Source organism: Bos indicus, chromosome 11, assembly GCF_029378745.1.
Source record: "Bos indicus isolate NIAB-ARS_2022 breed Sahiwal x Tharparkar chromosome 11, NIAB-ARS_B.indTharparkar_mat_pri_1.0, whole genome shotgun sequence".
In the NCBI taxonomy this organism is placed as follows: domain Eukaryota; kingdom Metazoa; phylum Chordata; class Mammalia; order Artiodactyla; family Bovidae; genus Bos; species Bos indicus.
In genome coordinates, this window is record NC_091770.1 from 21,435,234 (window position 1) to 21,447,620 (window position 12,387).

Sequence of the window (12,387 nt, forward strand, 5' to 3'; positions counted from 1 at the left end):
GCCTCCTTGACAACTAGGACACTGATATCAACAAGACGATAATGGATGTTATAGCCAGACACACTCACATTTTGGAAGTCACTGTAATTTTGCCATTTTGATATGGAGTTTTTTTTTTTTTTTTGCCACACTGCATGGCTTATAGGATCCTAGTTCACCAACCAGGGATTCAACCGGGAACCACAGCAGAGAAAACACTGAGCTCTAAACATTGGACTGCCAGGAAATTCCCAGACATGAAGTTATTTTTCTCTAATTGATACATCAAATACATAAAAATTCATGAGTTGATAATGATGTTAAAGGGTCACTTCAGTTACCTCACTCTAGCCATATCATAGGGTAAAAAAGAACAAAATGAGTAGGTATTTTCTTAAGTCCAGTGCTTCTCAAAATTTAATGTGTACACGAATCTCTTGGAGATCTTGTTAAATATGCAGATTCTGACTCAGTAGATCTGGAATGAGCCTGAGAGTCTGAATTTCTAATGAGCTCTCAGGAGACCTTCACCAACCACACTCTGAGTAACAAGGCCTTAATCCCTTACTACCTTGACCTTGGCTGGGATAACTGCTCTGGAGATAAAAGATAGTCATGGTCACCACTGTGAATCTTCAGCAACAACATGGGTGGGATTGCCTTTCCTATTTGAGAGTATCATGAGGGCTCCTTTAAAATAAGGAGGGTATAAAGGTTTTAGATGTAGTATTGTAACAGCTTATATATGATTTAGACTGTTTCCCTTTGCATATGTTTCAACTAATAGGTTTATTTTAAAAAGATACACAAAGGTTTACCATAGTGTAAGAAAAATGGGGTAACCAGAGTTCAGAAGTAATTTTCTTGTCAGAGAAAGAAAGTCTGTCTGAAAAATTATCCATTTGTAATAAAGGTCACGGGTTATAAGTGGGAGGTTTTCAATATTTTAAGGTTTAAGGTATAGAACATGTTGTTCCAAGCAGAGGAATGGTGGCAGTTGCACAGAGCTACAAGCACATTTGGGTTCACTCTAAACAGTAAGTCATAATCAGGTAGGTAAGTTGATTGATGGACTCATTCATTCATACATTCATCCAGTTACTCCATAAATGTTTCCTGAACACCATATATAAAAAGATCCAGACCAGGCATTAAAGAGATACATACAAAGATAAACCATCCACAGAGACTGCATTCAAGCTTATAATCTGATTATATAGAGCAAAGATCATGGCATCTGGTCCCATCACTTCATGGGAAATGGATGGGGAAACAGTGGAAACAGTGTCAGACTTTATTTTTTTGGGCTCCAAAATCACTGCAGATGGTGACTGCAGCCATGAAATTAAAAGATGCTTACTCCTTGGAAGAAAAGTTATGACCAACCTAGATAGCATATTGAAAAGCAGAGACATTACTTTGCCAACAAAGGTCCATCTAGTCAAGGCTATGGTTTCTCCAGTGGTTATGTATGGATGTGAGAGTTGGACTGTGAAGAAAGCTGAGTGCCGAAGAATTGATGCTTTTGAACTGTGGTGTTGGAGAAGACTCGAGAGTCCCTTGGACTGCAAGGAGATCCAACCAGTCCATTCTAAAGGAGATCAGCCCTGGGTGTTCTTTGGATGGAATGATGCTAAAGCTGAAACTCCAGTATTTTGGCCACCTCATGCGAAGAGTTGACTCATTGGAAAAGACTCTGATGCTGGGAGGGATTTGGGGGCAGGAGGAGAAGGGGATGACAGAGGATGAGATGGCTGGATGGCATCACTGACTTGATGGACGTGAGTCTGAGTGAACTCCGGGAGATGGTGATGGACAGGGAGGCCTGGCCTGCTGCAATTCATGGGGTCGCAAAGAGTTGGACACGACTGAGCGACTGAACTGAACTGAATACACAAATAGTTATGGTAAATAAAATTTTTTAAAAATCATTTTAATTACCCATAAAACTCCAGCAGCAAACTTAGGTGAACTTGAATACCTCTCAGAGCATGGTGGAAAGCAACAAAGATGTGGATTCAATTCTGCATCATCTTTAGCAATTATTTGAAAGCACAATTTGCATCATGAAAAATATGTATCTTGTGAGCAATATGTCTCTATATTCTATATACTTTATCAATAAAAAGTCAAAGCTTCTGACTTACTCTAACAACAACAAAAACCTCACTTTCTTTTTTTAAATGGTTTTATTTAGTTTTGGCTGTCCTGGGTCTTCGTTCCTGGGCTTTGCTCTAGTTGTGGTGAGCAGGGCCTGCTCTCCAGCTGCCGTGTGCGGCTTCTCGTTGTGGTGGCTTCTCCTGATGGGGAGCACAGGCTCCAGGGCTTGTGGGCTCAGTAGCTGCGGCTCCTGGCTCTAGAGCACAGGCTCAATAGTTATGGCACATGGGCTTAACTGCTCCTTGGCATGTGGGATCTTCCCAGATCAGGGATCGAACCCATGTCTTCTGCACTGGCAGGTAGATTCTTTAACCACTTAGCCATCAGAGAAGCCCTTCACTGAGTTTCTTCTTAACACCAAGGGAAGCTTTCCTTAAGTACTGAAAATTAGTTGCATGATTGTGTACTCTTTTTCAGCAATCCTAGATTACCAGGATAGATATTCTGCTCTTGGCATCAAAACTGACCATATGGTAGTCTGTATCCTTGCCTCAACACTGCCTCTATGTAGGCACCAACTCAAAAGGTTATTTTTTTAAAAAAACTATCATTATAGCAAAAGCACCCAAGAGCTTACTTAAAGATGCTCCCACTGGCCTAAGATGGGACAACCTGAACATCAGAGAGAACAATGACTGCAAAGGACTGAAGCACATCACATACATAAAATCATAATGATGCCCTACACCCCACCGAACCCTTCACTCCTCAAGGTTGCTGGGAGACACTCTTGGAGACACCAGTTCATCACTGTGAGTACCGACATCTAAAAGGAATAATCACATATTTATCTTACTGTACTTTACAGTAACCAGGGTCCATGGTAAATTCTTCTCCATAGAATTCCAATTAATAAATGCAGAAGGAATATTAGAATTAGAAAATTGCCACCTTTTAACTTTAATGAAATACTGGAGAGAGGTAATAATGATCTCTAAATGCTAAAACTAAAAAAAGATTGACAGCAAAAGTGCTAAAGAAGGGGATCGAGTGAACATCTCTTGAACCTACTAATCTATTTTAAGACAATCCAAAGTGGGAAAGACGGCCAGACGTTATATACGCCTCAGGTAGCTGACACAGTAAGAAGTGTACAGTACTGTATGTGAAGCCTTCCTGTCTAAAAAGACTGAACCTGAGTGTGACAAGCCTCTGGATATAAACACCAATTTACAGTAAATACAGGCAAAAGAACAAGTTAAAAAACACACAGGAAGCAACCAGCCAAAAGGATTTCTATAACACAGGAGAAGTCAAAGCATGGTTCTAGGTTGGGAAGCTTCAGTATCAATTGGTAAACTGTTAGAACTGCAGATTCTCAGGTTTTATCCCAGACCTACGGAATCGGAAATTCTGGAGGTGGGCCCAGCAAAATGTGTCTTGACAAGAACTCCAGGTGGTTCTGATGCATGCTCAAGTTTGACACCCATGGCTCTGAAAAATTCATGATGGAAAAAAGAAAAAAAAGATAGAGGAAAGGAGACCTTTACAGTATAAAAGACTTAAGAGACGTTAAAAACAAGAGAAAATCAAGTGCCACGGAGGGTTACACTACTGATATTCTGAAGACTTATTTTAACCCAATTTAAAAATAATCATAGTACTGATTATTTAAAAATAATCATTAGTACTGGGGCAAAAGGAAACTTTTAAGTTCATACAAACTTTTAATTCATAAGGAATGAATAATTTGATTCTTATAGAAGTTGGAAAAAAGCCATGAATAATGCATTACTTTTCCTTGTATTCCGTAACTTTCTTTTGTTTTGCTCCTCTGGTTCTTATTCTCCTTCCACCATTAGCTCTTCAAATAGACCCCTGAGCCGTTTAGGAGAGAAGAGTCATCATGAAGAAATTAGCAAAGACATTAGGGAATGTTACTTACATTGTGTTTATGACAGAAGTTGAGAGCTTGGAGTGTTTGCCATAACACACTTTTGATCACTCCATCAGCAACTCTGGGGAAAAAAATAACAAAGGAAATGAAAACTCCTAAGATGTGTTTTCAGGAGCAGAGCTGGGAATAGAAATGGAATGGGTGGGGCTTGTCACAGCCAGTGGATGCAGTACAAAGGGAATCTTGGAAATGTTCTTTTTAAAAAATGTTTTAACAAAAATTGATTTGCTACTTTTTTCATTATAGCTATGTAACTTTCCTTTTTAACTTGAAATTTTTAATGCTTATCATGAAAATTCAAACAATATAGAAAAGTAAAGAAATAAGACATGTTCATTCAAATCTTGCTAGCCCAAAATAATTGCTGTAACTTACAGTGATTGTCCCTTTGGGAATCTCTGGTTCTCTTCCTCTCTCTGCATTTACTTTTTAACTTTAATATTAAACAAATGCATTCATAAGGTTTGATATTTTTAAAGTTAAAAGAATATCCATGAAGAATTCTCTCATATCTGCCTAGCCAATCATTTCATCCTTGGCAAATTCCCCTGCCTCTTTCAGAAACATTGTATGCATTGAGGTACAGATACATATATACAGAATATGTATACATCTATCTCAGTGACCAAAGATCTCATTATATAGATGTATCATAATTTAGTAAGTCCTCATTGACAAGCAATTAGGTTTGATCCAAGTTTCATTTCTAGAAACAATGCTTCAGTGAATATCCTATCAACTATCTATGGCAGTTGTGCAATAATCTTTTTAAGGTAAGTTCTAGAAGTGGGATTTCTGGGATCTATGGGAGGCACATGATATATTTCGATCCTGCAGGTATGAACTTCAGGTAGAACTGAGACCTGGTTTTGCAGGAAAAAAGGCATCCGTGAAGAGTGACCTTCAATTCATTGAATTCATGCTGGTGGTAAACACTCAAGCATATGCAAGAGTTGTTTTTATAACTGTTACTTACACCTGGTAAGATGCAGCTCCAATACTCTGGCCACCTGATTCGAAGAGCCGACTCATTGGAAAAGACCCTGATGCTGGGAAAGATGGAGGGCAAGAGGAAAAGGGGATGCATAGGGGATGAGATGGCTGGACGGCATCACTGACTCAATGGACATGAATCTGAGCAAACTCCAGGAGATGGTGAAGGACAGGGAAGCCTGGCGTGCTGCAGCCCATGGGGTCGCAAAGAGTCAGACACGCCTAGTAACTGAACAGCAACAGCACTTGCACCTGGTAAGCAGGCAGGCACACAACCAGGGGGCCAGGGAGGAACAAGAGCCCAGGAAAATGGGAGTCTGGGAGCTTCTCGCCTCTGCAGATTTCCTGTGTGGAAAATACTGGGGAGTATTTTCCACTTGGGGATCTGGGCAATGTGTATTCGAGAGTACTTAGTCTATTTTGTGTAACCATTTCTATAAATTGCAGCAATTACATTCCCTCTAACTTTTCTATTGATGCACTGTTTCAGGGCATTTCACAGAAGAGTCATGGCTTCGGTTCAAAACAGAATCCTTAGCACAGATTCCAGGAAGGCAGATTCCATTTTAGGCAAAACAACATTTATAAAAAATAACAACTACAAACAAATACCACAGATCTTACAAAGATAGTTATCAAAGAGAATACAGATTCACACAGAGCTCATTCCAGAAACACAGACTGCTGTAACATTATTTAGCCACACTCAGCAGTTTTTCTAAGTATTTTGTGAAATAAAACCTATAGAAACCAACTGATACTCAATGCTTCGTATACTGTGGGTGAATGACAAACATATAATGGAAGAATTGATAATCATGAAGGTCTGAAAGCAAAAACTAGACATCCTGGGACTTCTCTGTGGTCCAGCATGCTTCCACTGCAAAGGGCATGGGTTCCATCCCTGGTCAAGGAACTAAGATCCCACATGCAGCGAGGCATGGCCAGTAACTAACCCTGAAGCTGGAGAAGACTGAGGGCAGGAGGAGAAGGGGGCAACAGAGGATGAGATGGTTGGATGGCATCATCGACTCAATGGGCGTGAATGTCAGCAAACTTCGGGAGATGGTGAAGGACAAAGGATGGCACCTGGTTGCTGCAGTCCATGGGGGTCACAAAGAACTGAACAACAACAACAAAACTAATTGTTTTAAAAAAAAACAACAAAAAACATGGTATCCTGCTTCAAAACCAAAGGTGTTAGGGAGGGTGGCAGGGTCAGGGAATTCAGACTGGGTTGCCCAGAGGCTGCTCTTTCAGCCACTCAGGGGAATCCTGGCGCTGACATCAGAGCTCATTATCTTTTAGTTTTATATATAACTTGATGGGGAAAACAATTTCATTATCAGTGCCCAAGATGAATCAAGCCCTTCTCTGTAAACCCTTGTTATCCTAGAATAAAATCCAACCTTTATTGTGGCCTACCGGCCTCTTAATGATTTCACTTCTGTTCACCCCTCTCCCCTACCTTTATCTCCTGCCACATTCTCACTGACCTCCGCTCTGGCCCGTTAGTGTCTGCTCTTCCCTCAACAGTCCACCAAAGCTCTGTGTTTACTCTTCATCCTATGCCCCTCACCAGGAATTCTTTAGCTTCTCAGTGTGTTTTATTCTCCTCCAAAGCCTTGAAACTCTGTAAGGGCTTTCTTTACCTTGTCCGTTACTGTAGCTCCAGGGCCTCGAACTGTAACTGGTACCCAACAGGTCCTCAACTAAGCTTCCTTCGCTGGCACTCTCAGAGGCTATATAAACTCACACCCTGTAATAAATCCCTTTTTGCTTAAACTAGCTAGAGTGAATTCTGTTGTTGAATCCTGATCAGTGCAGAATAGGACACCAGAATTGGGCATGGGAAGCAAAGTCGAGGCCTTGGAAAGGCAGGCTATCTGACTGGTTGGATCTGAAGGCCGGGGGATCTAATTACCATCAGTGGCTGTAACCCTGGTGAATGGATACCCAGTGATGAACCAATTAAGTACATAATCGCGTGTGGTCATCTGTAATAAAGTGCCTATTCAGGGCAGGGTTTTGCTGGACTGAAAGTGATCAAACAAAACGGGAACACATAGGAAAGTAATAAATTGGGGTTGGGCTGGTTGTGTCTCACTTCGCTGGAAAAACTGAAGAAAACAAAAGGATAGCTTTAAGTAAGGCTTTGATGCTTTGGTTCGAGGCACAGTTAGGAGACCGGAAGTTTCAATGTTTGCCCTTATTTCTTGTGTTTTTAAGACTTGCTCCACTGACCACTGGGATTATCCCAGAAGTGACTGAAAAATCGGACACTGAGAATAGTCCTGCTGGGTGCTAAATGACAAAACAAATTGAATTTATGTGAAGTTAATTAATTTCTCAGTTAATTAACTGAGACATACACTTTGAGAAATGAAATGCGACACTTGGGAGTATTCACGGAACTAAGAGCATCCCAACCTCCTGCCAAATATCCCTTCTTTTTTACTTATTTACTTTTTGGCCACACCTCATGGCATGTGGGCTCTTAGTTCTCTGACTAGGGATCAAACCTCTTGCAGTGGAAGCGTGGAGTCTAAACCACTGGACCTCTAGGGAAGTCCCAAACGTCTCTTCTTACATGAAGTAGCCCTCAAACTTGTATGGAGACTGGTCTTGCCTTGTGGAGGGCCCCTCACGATCTCACTCGAGGCAGCTGTAAAACATGGGTGCTGTCAATTCTCCTCAAGGCTCCTTTCCCTGCCACCCGTCAATGTCTCCAAACTTTGACTAAAGTCAGATCTCAGCATGTTCCAAAGGGCCTACTACAAAGTCAAAGAGAAGAAAAGAAGATTTGCACAGCAAAGAGAACTATAAAAAGTTGCCAATCTATACTGGAGAATGTACGTGGAAATGGATTTCCTAGTGTCGGACCAGAAAGGAGGAAACACGATGTTACACTCGGCTGATTATAAACAGTTATGGGCACGCTTCCTATGGAGCCTGGCTCAATAAACTGCTTGGAGCAGCCAGGAGTGAGAGAAGGTGATTGCTGAATTGGTTGATCAGAATCTGGGTTAGATGGGTGCCTGTGCCAAATGAAATTGCAATGCTGGAAGTTCATTAGTAAAATGAAGAGGAAGAAATCCAAAGTTTTGGGGAGATAGGAGTGTTGGAGAGGATTTATCACATGCAACATGCTCATCTACTTCCCAGCTATGTCACCTCAAAGTATTAATGGTAGCAGTAATCTATGAAAAGTGAAAGTCATGTCCTACTCTTCCATGGAATTCTCCAGGCCAGAATACTGGAGTGGGTAGCCTTTCCCTTTTCCAGGGGTCTTCCCAACCCAGGGATTGAACCCAGGTCTCCAGCATTACAGGCAGATTCTTTGCCAGCTGAGCTACAAGGGAAGCCCAAGAATACTGGAGTGGGTAGCCTATCCTTTCTCCAGCAGATCTTCCTGACCAAGGAATCGAACTGGGGTCTCCTGCACTGCAGGCAGATTCTTTACCAACTGAGCTATCAGGGAAGCCTGTGTTTGTCCCCAAATCTGCAGTACTGCTTTCAGTTTTCTATTTGGTGCCAGACACTTCTACTAGGCTCCTCCTACCACAACTGCCTTCATTCCTTGGCTCAGAACCTACTGGTTCTTCTTCCATTTTCTAGTGTATCTATCCGAGAAGGCAATGGCACCCCACTCAAGTACTCTTGCCTAGAAAATCCCATGGACGGAGGAGCCTGGTAGGCTGCAGTCCATGGGGTTGCTAAGAGTCGGGCAAGACTGAGTGACTTCACTTTCACTTTTCACTTTCATGCATTGGAGAAGGAAATGGCAACCCACTCCAGTACTCTTGCCTGGAGAATCCCAGGGACGGGGGAGCCTGGTGGGGTGCTGTCTATGGGGTCGCACAGAGTCGGACATGACTGAAGCGACTTAGCAGCAGCAGCAGCAGTGTATCTATTTCCACTATCCAGTTAGGAAATGGGGAAACAGCCCCCAGGATGGATTCATGGACCTGACAGGACTACCATGGGATGGATTCAGGTTAAATTTCACTGGGGACTCTCAATAAGCTTCCCATCCCCACAAAACTGCTGAACCACAGTAACTTTCAAAGTTACTGGTGATTGGCTTTACTTCAGAGCATGATTCAGAGATTCCTGAGAGATTGGGTAGCTCTCTTTTCCCAGTACACAACTATCCTGGTAAATATTTGGTCACAGGCCATTCGGGAAGAGGCTGCTGCTGCTGCTGCTAAGTCGCTTCAGTCGTGTCCGACTCTGTGAGATCCCATAGACGGCAGCCCACCAGGCTTCCCCGTCCCTGGGATTCTCCAGGCAAGAACACTGGAGTGGGTTGCCATTTCCTTCTCCAATGCATGAAAGTGAAAAGTGAAAGTGAAGTCACTCAGTCGTGTCCGACTCTAGCGACCCCATGGACTGCAGCCTACCAGGCTCCTCCGTCCATGGGATTTTCCAGGTAAGAGTACTGGAGTGGGGTGCCATTGCCTTCTCCGGGGATAGGCTAAGAGGAAGAATTAAGTACACACACATGATGTCAATGCAGGGCTATTCCCCAAGGATAGCTGCCTCCTTCACGAGGCCCTGGGTCTTGGCTATTATGATGTGCTTATACACTAAGTCACTTCAGTAGTGTCCAACTCTTTGCAACCCTATGAACCATAGCCCACCAAGCTCCTCTGTCCATGGGATTCTCCAGGCAAGAATACTGGAGTGGGTTGCCATTTCCTTCTCCAGGGGAATCTTCCTGACCCAGGGATCAAACCTGCATCTCTTGCATCTCCTGCATTGGGAGGCGGGTTCTTTACCACTGGGGCTTCCCTTGTGGCTCAGCTGGTAAAGAACCTGCCTGCAATGAAGGAGACCTGGGTTCGATCCCTGGGTTGGGAAGATCCCTTGGAGAAGAGAATGGCTACCCACTCCAGTATTCTTGCTTGGGAAATCCCATGGACAGAGGAGCCTTGCAAGCTACAGTCCATGGGATCGCAAAGAGTCAGACACGACTGAGTGACTTTCACTTTCACTTCACTTTCTTTACCACTAGCGCCACCTGGGGCTATTACGGTGGCTGAAGCCAAGCCTCTAGTTTATGTAGAAAAGAACTTTAGAGACCTGCCCATCTATCTTGTGTGGGAGAACCCATGGTCAGATCAAATCATTCTGATCACCACGCTGGCTCTGTTGTCTATTACAGGAACTTCTGGACATGCAGTACTCCTTCCTGGCCTCTGTCACCCAGGGACCCCATCATTCCTAGGAAACCAGGATGTCATTTCAAAGGAAGACTCTCCCTGCTTCAGCATGTGGGACATGCTGCTGCTCTTCTGGCTAAAGCACTTCTCAGTGCTCATGATTCACTCCCAGCCCTCCACCAACCCACACCCATAGCTTTACAGGAAATTACCTATGATCAGTTTGCTGAGAAGGAAATTAATTCTTTTATATGTCCATCACACCTAGGTAAAGACGAATTTAAAAAAAATAAATTGAAACCTGATTTACAGACGTACATGCTGTGCTGTTGCCAGCCAGAAGTGGAGAGCAGTAGTTTTAAAAGACCATTTATAATTAATTGTTCCCTTATATATCTAATTCTTCATTAGATTTTAAATTTCTTGATGGTAGGACTGTTCTACTATGTATAGTGCAATGACAGTGAAGGGAATCTTTCCTGTTGGTAGGTGGTAATTTCTATCACATTACCAATTAACTTACCTCCTGGACCTATTTTGAACAGAGAAGCATTTTAGAGAATGGGAATGTATTATTTCAAATTTAATCAGATGACACCAGTTGCAGTTGTTTCTTCCATATATCAACTTGAATCAGCCACAGGTATATGTATGTCCCCTCCCTCTTGAACCTCCCTCCTACCCCCTTTTTTTCTAATTTATTTATTTTTAGTTGGAGGATAATTGCTTTACAATATTGTGTTGGTACATGCAGTTTCTTAACTGCAGCAAATCAAACACAGTCTCAGGGCTTACTCTGCAGCTATTGATCTAACAAATGCTTTTCCCTCTATTAAAAAAGTAGAGGAAACCAGTTGCTTTCATTTGGCAGGGGAAGCAGTACATTTTCACCATCTTACTTCAGTGTTGAATTAGCTCTTCTTTGTGATATAATTTAGTCCTCAAGTCTCTAGACAATCTCACCATCTCACAGCTCATCCCGAACATCCATTACCTTGATCATCTTATATCTATACACCAGTTATTTCTTCGAACTGTGAATTTACCCTGATAAACAATGAAGCTGAAGCTCCAATACTTTGGCCACCTGATATGAACAGCCGACTCACTGAAAAAGACCCTGATGCTGGGAAAGATTGAGGGCAAGAGGAGAAGGGGGCGACAGAGGATGAGACGGTTGGATGGCATCACTGACTATTAGAGTTTGCGCAAGCTCTGGGACAGTGAAGCCTGGCGTGCTGCCGTCCATGGGGTTGCAAACAGTTGGATTCAACTTAGCTACTGAACAAACAATGGTCCCATAGGCTTGGTATGTATGCTGTTTAGTTGTTTACCTCTGGTCGCTATTCATTGGCTTTATACTCTTTGGGATGTTGAAGATTTTGGGAAGGGAGTGAAAGCAGACAAATATTTTAAATTAATCATAGTTCTCTGGAAGTAGCCAGCATTTCATAGAAAGAGTGGTGGGCCTGCATTGTTCCTATCTGCATTCCTTCATGTAGATCCAAGTCTTAGGGCTGACCCAAAGCACGCTGTATACCCTGGCACTGCTAAATACACTAGTAAAACACACTGTGCTATGCTTAGTTGTTCAGTTGTGTCTGACTCTTTGCGACCCCATGAACTGTATGTAGCCCACCAGGCTCCACTGTCCATGGGGATTCTCCAGGCAAGAGTACTGGAGTGGGTTACCATGCCCTGCTCACACTAAACACACCAAATATACTTTCCAAAGGAAAGCAGTGGAGTTCAGAGATCTCTGTGGTTGCTAAATACATACAAGACAAATGAGTTACTCAACTATGCCTTGTTCTTTCTTGCATCTGTGCATTCCACCAAGATCGCCCACCCAGCCAGTTCTTCCCCTTTTCAAAGTCTCAGCCCAAATGTGTCCTTCTCCGCAGAAACTTCCCTGATTCCCCGGGACCAACAGAGACTGGAGCTGTTCTTCTGTATCCGAAGCATTGTTGGTAACTCAATTTTCACTGTCATTTGTAATGGCTACTTTGAGTATCAGTTTCTTCATTAGATTTTAAGCTTCTTGAGCACAGGATTGTGCCATTATATCTTTCTAGCCTCTGCACTAGCAGAAGTGTTCAGTAAAATATTTCTGAAGTGAATGAATGAATCAAAGCATGCTCCACACTAAGGAGGCTATTAGGATGAATTAGATATGAGTTCTGCACTCAAAGG

At 42.7% G+C, this 12,387-nt stretch overlaps 1 protein-coding gene across 3 annotated transcripts in view; it reads right to left on the bottom strand.

The window, feature by feature from the left end:
- Nucleotides 1–12,387, bottom strand: part of CDKL4 (cyclin dependent kinase like 4) — a 62,791-nt gene that overhangs the window by 25,168 nt on the left and 25,236 nt on the right. For 2 of the 3 annotated variants that reach the window (XM_019970038.2, XM_070798538.1), the window contains exon 4: nucleotides 4,025–4,097. The exons of the other annotated variant lie outside the window; for it this stretch is intronic. In XM_019970038.2, coding sequence (XP_019825597.1) covers nucleotides 4,025–4,097 — 73 coding nt within the window. The remainder of the gene's footprint in view (nucleotides 1–4,024; nucleotides 4,098–12,387) is intronic. 3 annotated transcript variants of the gene reach the window in all.